The sequence below is a fragment of the Schistocerca piceifrons genome, unplaced genomic scaffold (genome assembly GCF_021461385.2).
Source record: "Schistocerca piceifrons isolate TAMUIC-IGC-003096 unplaced genomic scaffold, iqSchPice1.1 HiC_scaffold_1883, whole genome shotgun sequence".
In the NCBI taxonomy this organism is placed as follows: Eukaryota; Metazoa; Arthropoda; class Insecta; order Orthoptera; family Acrididae; genus Schistocerca; species Schistocerca piceifrons.
In genome coordinates, this window is record NW_025727771.1 from 118,019 (window position 1) to 134,787 (window position 16,769).

At 46.5% G+C, this 16,769-nt stretch overlaps 2 protein-coding genes across 2 annotated transcripts; one reads left to right on the forward strand and one right to left on the reverse strand.

Moving 5' to 3' along the window:
• The first annotated feature begins 10,626 nt into the window (after positions 1 to 10,626).
• Positions 10,627 to 14,190, forward strand: LOC124741188 (seminal vesicle major clotting proteins-like). The gene is made up of 2 exons (XM_047248692.1): positions 10,627 to 10,776; positions 13,462 to 14,190. The coding sequence occupies exons 1-2, from the start codon at positions 10,627 to 10,629 to the stop codon at positions 14,188 to 14,190; spliced, it is 879 nt and encodes a 292-aa protein (XP_047104648.1).
• A 626-nt stretch (positions 14,191 to 14,816) lies between these two features.
• LOC124741189 lies at positions 14,817 to 16,685 on the reverse strand. The gene has a single exon (XM_047248693.1). It carries the CDS (start codon positions 16,683 to 16,685, stop codon positions 14,817 to 14,819), a length of 1,869 nt encoding a protein of 622 aa, XP_047104649.1.
• Positions 16,686 to 16,769: the final 84 nt, after the last annotated feature.

The window sequence follows — 16,769 nt, forward strand, 5'->3', positions numbered from 1 at the left end:
CTGTCTTATCCACCTGGTTTCGAACCTCGGCACGGCAAGGATAGATGCATTTGCCGTCTACATGTGTGTGACTATGGCCTAAGGTATGAAACGCTGTGTGTGTGTGCCCAAAGTTTCACGTGCGCCAACGAGCGCCGTACAACGCAAAAAGGCGCCGTAAATTAAAATAAAGCTTTGGTGACGTTCGTTCTCGCGTTCGGCGCTGCCCAGAGGCATGACAACAATATCGCTGACGCAAGATTTTTTTGTATTTTTATCACCTTTCCAGTAAATTAGTTGTTAGTTTCCATACGGTGCTCTTCTTCACAGGTGCAGTGTGTTAAGGCCGTTGAGAGATCTTTTTCCGTATCCGTTACCAGATACGAAAGCAGTCTGTAGAAAAACAAGGACAACAGCTGGACACATTGCCACGAAGTAAAACATGTTCTCATACTGCGATTATATTCCACGTCGATGGGAAACAGACGACGCTGTCAACTTGTTTATTAAACCTTGACAATCGATGGGTGGTGACAACATATCTGCTAATCCTGTGTACTTGTTTAAGGTTCCGCCTCGGGCCGAGAGGAATTTTTCTAGCCATCATACGTTTTCAAAGCCGTGGGGTGTAAATAAGTTCCATCCCTTACCGCTACGCATATTCTGCACCACGTGTGTCATTAAAGTGAGCATAATATAAGAAGCACAAGCGTTAACTGGCTTGGATAGAAAGGTTCTGAAGGTATTTTTTGGCGATTTCTAAACGTGTTTTCCAGAAGATTTTCTCACAGAATGGTCTCCTTCTTAGGAGTGTAGGATACAATCAGCTGGAGGCAGCTGAGACACAAGACCATCCATGTACTGTAGGTGCGGTGTGCGAAAGAGCACACTTCGAATGCATTACAATGTTACAACTGCCAGCGACTAGGGGTGCGATTCACGTGTCGGAATGGACACGCATCTCGCAACTGGACGGCTACGCCAGGCTCTGCTGCTCGTAAATATTAAAAATTAAGTCGCTGTGCCAATTAGGGATTCACTCTCGATCAGATGATGCATATACATTTTTCTCCCGCTTTCGTTTGCTTCAGAAAACCGCCATTACTCGCGGCAGACTTTAAAATTGACATCGTTCTGCGTAGTAGCAGCAACAATCAGTCGCTGAGGCAGCGACAAAGCTCTGTCGGTTGCAGGACGCGGAAGACTAATGGAGAAAGAAATTCATCTTACACATTACTGCAATCTACATTTGTGATTAACGTTTAAATATGCACATAATCGGTACAGTGTAATTACGCGGATCTGATCCTGGTTTCGTGATTTTATATGTCGCGTGCTAGCGTTCCAGTGACGTGGCAGAATATGGGTGGCAGTCACCCAGCGTTCGTAAGAAAAGAAAAATTTAAGCTGTTGTGATTCAGCGAAGTTTGCCATCCGGCGTCGTCATACAGGGTGCATAGAAACAATGTGACCAACAGTGTATCGTGGAAACGCAGCATGAAACACAAAAATTTGAGTATAGCAACTAGGCTTCGCGACTGAATATTTTCGGCGGCACCGGAACGTAATTAAAATCCCACACACGACCGTCTTGGCTCCAAATGACTGGTAGTTTACAGAAAATGTATACGTAAACACAGGCTGTGTGAACTAACCAACCGCCACCATGAGAACAAGATAAATTTAAAGCGCCACTTACACGTGTATCGCACTTAGCTGACTTAGGACACTGCACGTTTTTAGAGATGAAGAGAATCAGATGTGCATGTCTCATGCTTCAGTATGTCTTAAAAAGGTGAAAATGAGTAAGAAGGGAGCCGCCACTTATTGCTATAAGTATGTCATAGCAAATCTTCAAAGTGACCACAGTTGCCATGTTGGCATAGCGCCCGAAATATTCAACTGACACTTGCAATACCGAAATTCCTTCATTTGATGCTGCCTTCCTGCTCTGCACTTTCGGTCAAATTGTTTTTCCCCACCCTGTTTGTTCTAGACGTGACGCGACAGTAATGGTCGAATTCTCAAGTCATACAATACACTTCGTCTATGGTAGAAAGTGCTAAATACGGCAAAATGACGGAATGCGTTACGAGCGATTTATAACTTTGAAGTTCAGTACACAGTGACTACGTAAAAGCACATGTGATACATTTAACCAAATCGTTACGAAGCAAGATTTAAATACGTTTCCTGATTAGAATGGGCAATGATTTCTGAAGAAGTATGTAGATACACAAATCGTGCCAATCTGTGGTACAACTGTGCAATGTCGGTCATTTAAACGCGACGGATGGCACACTTCACAAGAAGAAATAAAAATGATAATCTCGTTTTTCGTAGTAAAAAAAAAATGCGGTATTTTTTTAACGTATAGCAAAAATGTGAAACAGACTACTGTAGAATTTCGAGGAGGAAGACGTGACGGGAACAATGTCAGCATGTTGTCAACAGAGGACAGGAGATTTGTTGGTCGAGGCGAAGACAATGCCTTAAAAAAGTATTTTTGCGCTTATCGCCCAGAGAGTAAAACACAGTCGAACAGATATCCGCCATTTCCACGTTTTAAAACTGTTTTACACTTACAGTAGAACAAAATTGAGACGCTTTGAAATGGCGAAGAATTTACGTTTTTCAAAAAACCATAATGTGTCAGAGCACTCACTGTATTATTTTAGTGAGGAGAATGTGAGGCCAGCCACACTCCATTACAGAGCTAGCATATGTGGCAGTGCAGAGCCATTCGTAATGAATGAGTCACGAGTGTGGATGTTATGACGTCACCATAGTGTATCAGCAAGAGATGCCTGCTCTGATCTTTAGATAATAAAGTACTGTCGCAAAGAAACTGCATAGATACTCACTAAGCTCTTGATAGTACGAGACACAATAAGAACAACTTTCCCTTTTCCATCATCATTGTCATCAGGACAATCATAATACTCTCTTAATATGTGGCCGGAATATGTAAAGGCCCACAGCCCCACTTTGCAATGGAAAATGCTGTAATAAGGAAAACATGTCACCAGTCAGCTAGTAGAAACACGGGTAAGGCGAGAAAAATAATTTGTAAGGTGCACAGTTGCAAAATGTTACATATACACGACTAAATGTTTTTATGGCGTTTTAAAGCTAGAGCCAAACAAAAAGTGCGCCCTTGACATTCCCTAAGCTCCTAAACAGACGGAATTTTTCGAGTGCTAATTTTATTTTCTTAGTGTGGCCAATAACAGAGTAAGCTGTGTAGGTTCCGGAATACATGTAAACTCTCTTAAGTTGCTACCTTTCCAGGTACGCAAATTCGTCTCCGATGCCGGTTTGACGACGATGAGTTTTCTGCGCTGGTAATGATGCATTTGCTTGCCGACGACCACAAGCACATACGAAAACAGTTAAGGTATTACAAAACCTGAATACATTTAAGATGAGTAATGCGAAAAAGCAGTTACTAGTAACTGTAAATATTGGCTGTGGTGCAGTACGCAAAAATAGTTACGTTACTTATATTCACGTAAAACCGAGCCCCATCACTTGTGTGGAAAGACAGGCCGCAGAGAGGAGAATGTACAGCAGCAATTTGTAGCCGCACGGCGGCTGTTGCCGTAGCATCGACAGATGACAGAGGAGTCTCAAGACTCGTTTACGTTTTAAGCACGGGGGAAGCAGCGTCGCAGACGTCGACACCTCGCTTGGCAGCACGGCTGGTGTCAGCTGGTCCAGGAATAGGCGGTGGAGACATTCATCCGAACCTCGATTTGTTACTCACGTCTAAGCCGGCCAAGAACGCCGGAAGTGTGTGTCAGAAGAATGTCGTTGCGACACACTCCGTCCACAGTCGTAACGGAATTTTCGGCGCAGTGCTGTTTTAGTGGCATTTCCTAAATATCTCGTCTTTGAAACTGTTACTTTATGTATTGCTGAAGAACTGAAAACCCTTGAACTAAGAAGAATGCAATTAACAGTTGACGAAACATTTAGCTATGGAAAGAGAACGGTTACGGAAATTACTGTCGCTTTTATCAATAAGTACTGTTTTCTAGAGGCGAACACGATAGTTAACTCATGTTCGGATGAACGACGAGTTTTGTGATTCGGTTTCCACATGTGCTGTTTGATGACAACAAATCATCATCTCTCCGTGTGAGCAAACCGGTGGTCGACGCTCACATAACATATGTGAATACTGACGTGATAATTAAGAGGACCAAAGGAGACAGCTTTGAGTATCTCCTAAATTACTATTTCGGAAATATTGAAGTGCTTCTACATCGGACAGAATGTGTAATAGAGCTCACAGCCGTTTATTGTAGTGAGGTTGAAGTGTTATGAAAACATTACGCCACAACTGATTACTGGAAGTCAGTGGCATTTTTCATCGAAGAATACAATGCGTAATTTCGTTTGGACATAACGGTAACTTTTGCGACATTGTGCGTGGAAGGCCCAACTCTGAATGTGGATTTATGCAATAACGGTTATGTGTGCCCCATTGTCGTAATTTTTGGCTTAAGGCTTTGCTCGTCTATAACTTCGCTAAACGGTACGTTTGACTGGTGGTTGTGCAATTATTATCATTTTCCTCCGTTTTCATTTACTTCATAAAATCGACATTACTAGCTAGAAAGTTCAACTGCCGACGTTGCGGAAGGCTAGCACCAACAATCAATGGCTGGGGCACTGACAAAGCTCTGTGGGCTGCAGAAGAGGGAGAATCAACAGAAAAATACATTCGGCTTCTACGTTACTAAGATCTGCAAGCATAATTAAATACGTTCAAAGTCAATACAATGTCATTATTTGGCGATTTCGTGTAACCAGTGCTGGTATTCGAGTGACGTGGCGGAACATGGGGGGACGACCCGTTTGGAAGTCATCCAGAGACGTATGTGCCACGTATGTGAAAAAAGGCGTAACTTAAGCAGTGCTGTTTAAGCGAGATTTTGTCATCGTGCACCGTCATTCACGCCACAGATGAGCCGACTTGAGCGCTGACCGCATTCCCAGGAGTTCAATACTTACTTAGTCTCTGATAAAATGATTGTGCTACAAACGGTAAAATGATGGAATGTGGTGGTAGTGTGTTTTACCTTTAAAATACAGTAAAAAATCCGTAACCGGTAACCGCATTTCGAAAACCGATATGATAGTGTTTACATGACGAACCACAAGCGGTGGTGAAAGATCGGTTTGTGAAAAACACACTCGGTAGACATACGCAGAACTGCTAAGGAATGTTTTACTTTTTGTTTCACGCAATGAAAGTAAATATTAACATACCTTTCCTGTTACAAAACGGAAACACAGAGAAGCAAAGATTTTATTTTTACGCTTAACATTTCTCCCGCTTTCGATATTTACAATTCTCAACAAAAGGCTATCAGAATTTTCGTGTGCACTATTATATACAATGTCCGTGATCGCCGCGTGTCACAAGATGCCCAGTAGACATGTTACTCTTTTCCGCGCTGTTTATTTCTTTTTAGCGTCTTATTGTTTATATCACTGCCGTACACTGCAAGTCGCCCACTGCCATCTGTCGACCAACGGCTGCACTGCGTCCTCCGAAACTCCTTTCGCAGTCAACGTCTTCTGCCACGCGAGGCGCCAATAGAAGGTGTCTTTCCGTATCGCTGGTTCGGCGGGAATCACGCATTTTCGTGAAATGAATAAAAAAAATAGAAATCTGTTTTTGTGTGCGTGGAGAGAAGGCTGCGGTCTTTTAGCATGAAAGGAGTTAACACGAAATATGAAATAACTGTGAGCGAACAAGACTGCCACGTCACAGAGACAGGCGGCTGCGATTTCAAATCCGTCAGCACACAGCGCCAGAGAGTATCGCGTAACGCAGTCTGGCGGTGTGGAATAAACTTTGGATTGCCTTCGTACGACCGTAGCGATGGCCAGCGCTTTCAAATAAATTTGTATTACAGGTATGGGATAAGTTGATTTTTTTGTACTGCCTTTGTAGAGAATGGAAATAAATAGATCCCTTTTTTCGTCACAGCTTTCAACACTACACAGAACGTTTTTTCTCGTCCGAGGTAAACTCTGAATTGAATATCGGGTTCGAGGCTACTCGCTAAGAACTGTTACTTCCATCAGTTTAAAATAATAGACTACGTTGCATTAATTTTCATTTAGCTCTTCGGAATGCAGATAACCATTCATGGCATGGAGTAACAAGAGGCATCAGTCATTGGAATAAACGTTGGAAGAAACGTTATGTGACTGGAAAAGGAGCTAAGTTTACAATCGGCGGCAGACTGCAAAGAAAGCGGTCGTGAAACACGGACTGGGAGCGACTGTCATTTGGCAAACATTGAAACGGAAAGTCTAAAATACATAAACTGGATATAAAGGCCGTGCACGTTCTGTAATAATCTGTGGACGGCGAAACAGCTCACTCTGGACAGATTACAATGGCGTAACTGATCAGTGACTACTGGGCGCGCACGTTGCAATCGGCAGTATATGCGAGGATGAGCTATGGGCGGAGTTTCGGACATACGTTCGCCGCTTCAAGTAGGGAGAGATTCCGACGCGTATCTTAAACAGAGATAAGGATTGACGTCTGTCTTTTTCGTAGAAAGATTAGTTCTGCGTGTAAATTACAAAGACATGTTATGTACCTAATACTTCTAGAGATGTACCTGGTAAAAAGGTCCAAGTTTCGAAGGTACGCGTGATTTGCTTGACGCTAATTGAGCGTAGAAAGAGGAAATGGGGTAACTAGCAAATAAGCTATTGATAAAAATTGAATGTAAAATTGTTGATAGTAATGCCCCTCGTAGGGGAGTATTATACAACACGTTTCATTTGTTTATACCGATCACAAAAAAAACTTACTAACGTTTCAGGTATGAGCAAATAGTGAATTGATCAAATGTAGCGAAACACGTTGTGGGTGGTCAACCGAGACAGGGGTGCCGTGTGACGTCACACCTCAGTGTGGGCTGCTGTGCGGTTGCTACAGCTGTAGACGCGCCTCAGCCGCTGTGATCACGGCCAAGGCTTCATGAACCACTCGGCTGCAACGGTAGCTCTGTGTTGCCACTATTCTACAGCCAAATCTCGGCACTGACTGGTTGTTTGTTGTTGTTGCCACCAAAATTGCAGCAATTATTCACACTGTGCAGTATGTAATTCGGTTGGCCCTCTTACTAAATATTGAGTTCATAAAGTTACAGATGAATTCCATATAGAAGTAATCACATAATCATTCCTATGCCGCAACAGAAAATGCTCTGACTGTAGAAATTGTATCCTGGATGATTGCATGCTAAACGCAAAACTGCTATTTTGCTCGTTCTTTACCTAAGAAAGATACGATAGTAGTAATACAAACAGACAACTTCGACATGAGTTATGGCCTCAGTTCAGCTCATAAGAAGTAGTCAGAATCAGTTGCCTGTAAAATGAGAAGTGGCAAGGACGAAAACTTTAATCAGTTTGTCCATCGAGGGTATATTGCAGATTCCTGTGATAGCTCTCAGTTCCACTGCGTAGTTTATTGTTTAAAATTGTCATAGCATTAAACCACCAGGAACGTTGAGTTTGACTGCTAGTTGCCACTTTCGTTACTTCTTTCCATTTTCATTTATATCGTAGAATCCCTTATACTTGGAGGAAATTTGAATTTAACTGCCATCATTCCGTGGCGGCAACAGCAACAATCGACCGCTGATGCAGCGATAAAGCTCTGTGGGTCGCACAGTACGGGAAACGGTCGGAGAAACGAGACGAGACATATTCATTGCTGCTTTCTGCAATTGTGATTAATATCGAAAGTAGCACACGTTTAATACAATAGCTTTACAAGAATGTGATGCATGTATCGTAATCAAAGTCTTAACTGTATTGTTCGCCGAAACTTTCAAAAATGACCATTCTACGTGAATCTGTTGTGAAACGAATCAAAATTATATACACCTCTTAACCGAGCCAGTCAATTTACTTCCTCGCATCGTCAGTCAGGATGATCGTGTGTAAATAGTGTCTTTGCATTAAGCATTTAGAAGATGTTCACTACAACAACAACTTGCAATGTCATTTTACTTAGGAAATTTATACTATCTCAGCGAAGAAGAAGTGAATGATGTCGATGTGTGTAGGTTACCTAGCCCCATAAACTGAGTAGCTGTGACGTAAAGTCTTTATGTTATCTCGTTATATGCATACGACAGAGTAACGAATCTGCCCCTTGGATGGGACAGTGTACTGATACGAATTGTTAAGCTCTGTCTGTGGAAACACATAATCGCTTTTAGTTTCTCCTGACCAGAGACTACTTTCATTCTGCTTACTAACAATGACAACAATATCGGAAGGTGGTAAATGTTTCCCATTTTCCTTAATGTAGGTGAGCGACAAGAATAAAATACTTGCTGTAAGTTACACAATGGCGATATCGAGACATTAGTATGAACCATGCAACAGAATTCTTTGCGGAGGTTTCAAACACATGGTGGCATTACACTAGGCCCTGAATCACAGCTATCGAACTGATTCGGTCAATTTAAGAGTTTCACATGTGTGTCTGTGCACGATTTTCGCTGCATGCTTACTAAGATTGCAAGGGGGGACGGGAATGGTTACCTCATCCAAACCAAGCGACAGAGGTAGATACGTATGTGACACTTATCCATAGCTTTCATACTGACTGCATGCGATGAAAGAGTTGAATTTATGAAATGTGATACATTATGAATCCATAAACAGCATAGGGAGCTCCCTAAAAGCAAGTACCTTGAAAGACTTTATGTATGAGCCAAACATTGATATTATTCTAGTTACAGAAGTAAAGGATACTGCACTACACGTTGTATTGGGATATAGCGCTGTAATTAATGCTGGAACTGGAGATGAATTAGAGACCGTGATACTCGCGAAAGAGGGCATAATAGTGGATCACGTTGAAAACTCACATGTAATACAGTTGTAGCTTGTACTGTTTACAACACCTGGCTATTTAATATATATGTTCAACCTGGTAGCAGTAAACTACGTAAACGAGCAGAGTTCCTTTAATTACAAAATTGTCCCTCTCTTCAGATTTCATTAAGGTAATATCATTTTGGCAGAAGATATGAAAGGCATTCTACGTCCAAGAGGTCAATCTCCTAATAGGAACTCTTCTATTGAATTATAAAACGTAAGACAAGAGTACCATTAAATTAACACGTAGAGCATAAAACAGCGACATGGCTGGGTTTACATTAATTATTAACTGCTTGGAAGGTCGCTCGTACAGGCTACACCTGTGGAACAGAGACCAACGTGCTGCACACAGAAGTGTGGCGCAGCAGCTGCACTGAGCACGCTGCACTCGCGTGCACAGCTGATGTGGAGCGACAGGGCGCCCACCACACCAGAAGTCATGACGGACGGAACCTCAACCCTGCACACCTACTGCCAGATGCCGAATGCTGCGACCGTTCCCGCAAAAATATGCAGGAATGGGAAGGTAACTTCACATCCTATATTTCTTTCCTCAGTTTGTGGACAATATGCACGAAAGTAAACTGTCTCCAGAAGGTGTGCTGCCTTTGGGATATGTGCTGTCCTTTGGAGGAGGGCTGTATTTAGGAAATGTGCTGTCTTTGCAAGGTGTCCTGCATTTGCAATGTGTGCAGCCTCCACAAGGTGTGCTGCCTTTGCAAGGCAGTTGTTCTTTGCAAGGTGTTCTCCTTTGCAAGATTTTGTGCCATTGCATTCTGTCCTGTCTTCGCAAGGTGTGCTACTTTCGTGAGGTGTGCTGCCTTTGCAAGCTGTTCTGCCTTGACACAGTGTGTAACCTTCGCAAGGTTTTCTGCCTCTACTATCAGAAGATGTGCTACCTTCACAAAATGTGCTGGCTTCTCAAGGAGTGCTGCTTCACAAGAAATGCTGCATTAGCTAGGTGTGTTGCCTTCACAATATGTGCTGCCTTTGCAAGGTTACCTTGCGGAAGCTGCATATCTGGTGAAGGCAGTCAACCTCTCGAAAGTAGCAAACCTTGCGAAGGTAGCACAGCATGCAAAGGAAGAAGACCATGTGAAGAAATAAGACACTGCAAAGGCAGTACATATTGTGAAGGAGGGCCAACTTGTGAAGGCAGCACACCTTGTGAAGCCAGTACACTGTATAAATGCAGCATACCGTATGAAGGCAGCACACATTGTGAATAAGCCGGCCGCGGTGGCCGACAGGTTCTAGGCGCTTCAGTCAGGACCTGCGCAACTGCTATGGTCGCTGGTTCGAATCCTGCCTCGGGCATGGATGTGTGTGATGTCCTTAGGTTGGTTAGGTTTCAGTAGTTCGAAGTTCTAGGTGACTGATGACCTCAGATGTTAAGTCCCATAGTGCTCAGAGCCATTTGAACCACATTGCGAAGACAGAATCACTTGTGAAGGCTGCAAACATTGCAAAGGCAGCACACATTGTGAACATAGCACACTTTGCTAAGGCAGCATACCTTGTGAAAGCTGCACAGATTGCGAATGCTGCACACCTTGAAATCACTGCAAGCATTGCAAATACTACAAATTTTATGAAGGATGCACACCTTGTAAAGGCTGCATACCCTGCAAAAGCAGCACATGCTGCAAAGGCGGCACACAATGAAAATGCAACACATGTTCAAATGCAGCACAGACTGCAAAGAGGCACATGCAGCAAAGGAAGCACATGCTGCAAAGGCAGCACATGCTGCAAAGGCAGCACACATTGAGAAGCCTGAAACACACTGGAAAGGCAGCACAAACTGGAAAAGCAGCATATACTGGAAAGGAAGAACACAGTGGAAAGGCGCAGACATTGGTAAGGCATCACAAACTGGATAGGCAACACTCACTGGAAACGCAGAACACACTGCGGAGCCACATCACTTGAAAACCACACACAATGTGAGGCAGCACACGCTGCGACTGCAGCCTTACCAGTGTGTGATGCCTTTTCAGTATGTGGTGCCTTTCTAGTGTGTGGTGCCTTTCCAGTGTGGTTCAAAATGGCTCTGAGCACTATGGGACTTAACATCTATGGTCATCAGCCCCTAGAACTTAGAACTACTTAAACCTAACTAACCTAAGGACAGCACACAACACCCAGTCATCACGAGGCAGAGAAAATCCCTGACCCCGCCAGGAATCGAACCCGAGCGTGGGAAATGAGAACGCTACCGCACGACCACGAGCTGCGGACTCCAGCGTGGTGCTTTCCACTATGTGTGCTTCTCCAGTGTTGCTGCATATTAAATGTGTGCTTCCTTTCCGATGTGTGCTGCCTTCCCAATATGTGCTGCCTTCCCAATGTGTGCTGTCTTTAAAATATGAGGTGACTTTCCAATGTGTGTTGCCTTTCTAATATGTGCTACCTTTGCAACATGTGCTGTCATGGCAGTATGTTCTGCCATTGCAGCGTGCTGCTGCCACAGCAGTGTGTGCTGCTATTGCAGCGTGTTCTGCCGTTGCAGCATGTGCTCCTTTCCAATTTGTGCTGCCTACCATTGTGTGTGGATTTCTAGTGTGCACCGCTTTTCTAGTGACTGCTGCCTATCCAGTTTGTGATGCATTTCCATTGAGTGCTGCCTTTCCAGTGTGTGCTGCATCTCCAGTGAGTGCTGCCTGTCCAGTTTGTGATGCATTCCAGTGTCTGCTGCCTTTATAGTGTGTGTTGCATATCCAAAGTGTGCTGCCTTTATAGTGCGCGCTGCATATCCAGGTTGTGATGCATATCCAGGGTGTGCTGCCTTTCTAGGGTGTGTTGCCCTTCCAGGGTGTGCTGCCTTTCCAGGTTGTGCTGCCTTTCCAGGGTGTGCTGCCTTTCTGGGGTATGCTGGCTTTCCAGAGTATGCTGCCTTTCCATGGTGAGCTGCCTTCCCAGTGTGTGTGATTTGCTGTGTGTGCGGCCTTTCAAGTGTGTATTGCTTTCCGATGTATGCGCAAGCATGTGCTGCCTTTGCAGTGTGTATTACCTTTCCAGCATGTGCTACCTTTCCTGCATATCCTGCCAATGTAGCGCATGCTGACATTACCACATGTGCTGCCATAGGACCACATGCTGCCATAGCAGCGAGTGTGGCTATAGAGGCATGTGCTGTTATAGAGGGAGGTGCATGCTGCCTTTGCAGCATTTGCTGAATTCCCAATGTATGCTGCCTTTTCAGCGAGTGCTGGCTATGCTGTGTGTACTGCCATTGCACCAGGTGCTGCCTTATCATCATGTGCTTCACAGCATGTGCAGTGTTTGCAGGGCCTGCTGCCTTTGCAGTGTGTCCTGCCTTTGCAGTGCATGTTTTCTTTGCAGTGCCTACTACCTTTGCAGCGTGTGCTGCATTTAAAGTGCAGGCTGCCTTTGCCATGCATGGTGCCTTTCCTTTGTCTTCTGCTTTTCTAGAGTTTCCGGCCTTTCAGTGTGTGCTGCCTATCCACATTGTGACACTTTACAGTGTGTTGTTATTTCATTGTATGCTTGCTTCCCAGTGCATGCTGGGTTTCAGTGTGCAGTACCTTGCCATTGTGTGACGCCTTTCCGATATGTGCTGAATTTTCAGTTTGTGCTGCCTTTTTCAGCATGGGCTGCCTTTGCAGTGTGTGCTGCCTAGTATTGTGTGCCGCCTTTGTAGCATGTGCTGCCTTTGTAGTGTGTGCTGCCATTGCAGCATGTGCTGCTGTTGCAGCGTTTGCACCCTTTACATGGTGTGCAGTCTTTGTAGCATATGCAGTCTTTATAGCATATGCAGCCATTGCAGCATGTGCTGCCTTTGCAGCTTGTGCTGCCATTCCATTGTGTGCTTGTTTTATAGTGCATATTGCCTTTACAGTGTGTGCTGCCTGCCGCCTTTCCAAGACAGCAAAGACAGTACGATTTCCAAAGGCAGTACACTGTGTGAAGATAGCACACCATGTGTAGACAGCACGACTTGCAAAGATGGCACACCTTGCGAAGACAGCATGTCTTGCCAAGACAGCATGTCATGGCAACACAGCACGACTTGCATACGCAGCACACCTTGTAAAAGCAGTATGACTTACAAAATCAGCTGACCTTGAGGGGACAGCTCAACTTGAGGGGACAGCTCAACTTGAGAGGACAGCTCAACTTGGGACAACAGCACAACTTGTGAGGACAGCACAACTTGCGAGGACAGCACAACTTGCGAGGACAGCACGGCTTGCAAGGACAGCACGGCTTCTGAGGACAGAACGGCTTCCGAGGTCAGCACGGCTTGCGAGGACAGCACGGTTTGCGAGGACAGCACGGCTTGCGAGGACAGCTCAACTTGAGAGGACAGCTCAACTTGAGAGGACAGCTCAACTTGAGAGGACAGCTCAACTTGACAGCTCAACTTGAGAGGACAGCTAAACTTGAGAGGACAGCTCAACTTGAGAGGACAGCTCAACTTGAGAGGGCAGCTTAAACTTGAGAGGGCAGCTCAACTTGAGACGACAGCACAGCTTGCGAGGACAGCACAGCTTGCGAGGACAGCACAGCTTGCGCGGACAGCACAGCTTGCGAGGACAGCAAAGCTTGCGAGGACAGCAAAGCTTGCGAGGACAGCAAGGCTTGCGAGGACAGCACGGCTTGCGAGGACAGCACGGCTTGCGAGGACAGCACAGCTTGCGAGGACAGCACAGCTTGCGAGGCCAGCGAGGCTTGCGAGGACAACACAGCTTACGAGGACAGCTCCACTTGAGAGGACAGCTCAACGTGAGAGGACAGCTCAACTTGAGAGGACAGCTCAACTTTAGAGGACAGCTCAACTTGAGAGGACAGCTCAACTTGAGTGGACAGCTCAACTTGAGTGGACAGCTCAACTTGAGAGGAAAGCTCAACTTGAGAGGACAGCTCAACTTGAGAGGACAGCACAACTTGAGAGGACAGCACAACTTGAGAGGACAGCTCAACTTGAGAGGACAGCTCAACTTGAGAGGACAGCTCAACTTGAGAGGGCAGTTCAACATGAGAGGGCAGCTCAGCTTAACAGGACTGCTCAACTTGAGAGGACACCACTACTTGAGAAGAAAGCACAACTTTCGAGGACAGCAAAGCTTGCGAGGACAGCACAGCTTGCGAGGACAGCATGGCTTGCGAGGACAGCACGGCTTGCGTGGACAGCACGGCTTGCGAGGACAGCACAGCTTGCGAGGACAGCTCAATATGAGAGAACAACTCAACTTCAGAGGACAGCTCAACTTGAGAGGACAGCTCAACTTGAGAGGACAGTCCAACTGAAGAGGACAGCTCAACTTTAAAGGACAGCACAACTTGCGAGGACAGCACAACTTGCGAGGACAGCAAAGCTTGCGATGACAGTACGGCTTGCGAGGACAGCACGGCTTGCGTGGACAGCACGGCTTCCGACGACAGCACGGCTTGCGAGGACAGCACGGCTTGTGAGGTCAGCACGTCTTGCGAGGACAGCATGGCTTGCGAGGACAGCACAGCTTGCGAGGACAGCATTACTTGAGAGGACAGCTCAACTTGAGAGGACAGCTCAACTTGAGAGGACAGCTCAACTTGAGAGGACAGCTCATCTAGAGAGGACAGCTCATCTAGAGAGGACAGCTCAACTTCAGAGGATAGCTCAACTTGAAGGAGAGCTCAAATTGAGAGGACATCTCAGTTTGAGAGGTCAGCTCAACTTGAGAGGACAGCTCAACTTTAGAGGACAGCTCATCTTCAAAGGACAGCTCAAGTTGAGAGGACAGCTCTACTAGAGAGGACAGCTCAACTTGAGAGGACAGCACGGCTTGCGAGAACAGCACAGCTTGCGAGGACAGCACAGCTTGCGAGGACAGCATTACTTGAGAGGACAGCTCAACTTGAGAGGACAGCTCAACTTTGGAAGACAGCTCAACTTAAGAGGGCAGCTCAACTTGAGAGGGCAGCTCAACTTGAGAGGGCAGCTCAACTTGAGAGGGCAGCTCAACTTGAGAGGGCAGCTCAACTTGAGAGGACAGCTCAACTTGAGAGAACAGCTCAACTTGAGAGGACAGCACAACTTGCGAGGACTGCAAAACTTGCGAGGACAGCAAAGGTCGCGAGGACAGCAAAGCTCGCGAGGACAGCAAAGCTCGCGAGGACAGCAAAGCTCGCGAGGACAGCACGGCTTGCGAGGACAGCACGGCTCGCGAGGGCAGCACGCCTCGCGAGGACAACACGGCTTGCGAGGACAGCACGGCTTGCGAGGACAGCACGGCTCGCGAGGACAGCACGGTATGTGAGGACAGCACATCTCGCGAGGACAGTACGGCTTGCGAGGACAGCACGGCTTGCGAGGACAGCACAGCTTGCGAAGACAGCACAGCTTGCGAGGACAGCACAGCTTGCGAGGACAGCTCAACTTGAGAGGACAGCTCAACTTGAGAGGACAGCTCAACTTGAGAGGACAGCTCAACTTGAGAGGACAACTGAACTTGAGAGGACAGCTCATCTAGAGAGGACAGCTCATCTAGAGAAGACAGCTCAACTTTAGAGGACAGCTCAACTTGAGAGGACAGCTCAACTTGAGAGGACAGCTCAACTAGAGATGACAGCTCAACTAGAGAGGTCAGCTCAACATGATAGGACAGCTCAACTTGAGAGGACAGCTCAACTTGAGAGGACAGCTCAACTAGAGAGGACAGCTCAACTTGAGAGGACAGCTCAACTTGAGAGGACAGCTCAACTTGAGAGGACAGCTCAACTTGAGAGTACAGCTCAACTTGAGAGGACAGCTCAACTTGAGAGGACAGCTCAACTTGAGAGGACAGCTCAACTTGAGAGGACAGCACAACCTGAGAGGACAGCACAACTTGAGAGGACAGCTCAACTTGAGAGGGCAGCTCAACTTGAGAGGACAGCTCAACTTGAGAGGACAGCCCAACTTGAGAGGACAGCACTACTTGAGAGGAAAGCACAACATGCGAGGATAGCAAAGCTTGCGAAGACAGCACGGCTGGCGAGGACAGCACGGCTTGCGAGGACAGCAAGGCTTGCGATGACAGCACAGCTTGGGAGGACAGTACAGCTTGCGAGGACAGCACAGCTTGTGAGGACAGCACAGCTTGCGAGGACAGCACAGCTAGCGAGGACAGCACAGGTTGCCAGGACAGCACAGCTTGAGAGGACAGGACAGCTTGCGAGGACAGCACAGCTTGCGAGGACAGCACAGGTTGCGAGGACCGCACAGGTTGCGAGGACAGCACTGCTTGGGAGGACAGCACGACTTGCGAGGACAGGACAGCTTGCGAGGACAGCACAGCTTGCGAGGACAGCTCAACTTGAGAGGACAGCTCAACTTGAGAGGACAGCTCAACTTGAGAGGACAGCTCAACTTCAGAGGACAGCTCAACTTGAGAGCTCAGCTCAGCTTCAGAGGGCAGCTCAACTTGAGAGGGCAGCTCAACTTGAGAGGGCAGCTCAACTTGAGTGTACAGCTCAACTTGAGAGGAAATCTCAACCTGAGAGGACACCTCAACCTGAGAGGACAGCACAACTTGAGAGGACAGCACAACTTGCGAGGACAGGAAAGCTTGCGAGGACAGCAAAGCTTGTGAGGACAGCAAAGCTTGTGAGGACAGCACGGCTTGGGAGGACAGCAAGGCTTGCGTGGACAGCACGGCTTGCGTGGACAGCACGGCTTCCGAGGACAGCATGGCTTGCAAGGACAGCACGGCTTGCGAGGACAGCATGGCTTGCAAGGACAGCACAGCTTGCGAGGACAGCACAGCTTGCGAGGAGAGCATAGCTTGCGAGGACAGCACAGCTTGCGAGGACAGCACAGCTTTTGAGGACAGCACAGCTTGCGATGACAGCACAACTTGCGAGGA

Bases quoted from the DNA above. Each gene is read 5' to 3' on its own strand.
- LOC124741188 (XM_047248692.1), top strand. From the start codon at position 10,627: ATGCAGCAAAGGAAGCACATGCTGCAAAGGCAGCACATGCTGCAAAGG. The intron at 10,777-13,461 runs GTAAGGCATCAC...TTGCGCGGACAG, and splicing joins GTGGAAAGGCGCAGACATTG to CACAGCTTGCGAGGACAGCA.
- LOC124741189 (XM_047248693.1), bottom strand. From the start codon at position 16,685: ATGCTCTCCTCGCAAGCTGTGCTGTCCTCGCAAGCTGTGCTGTCCTTG.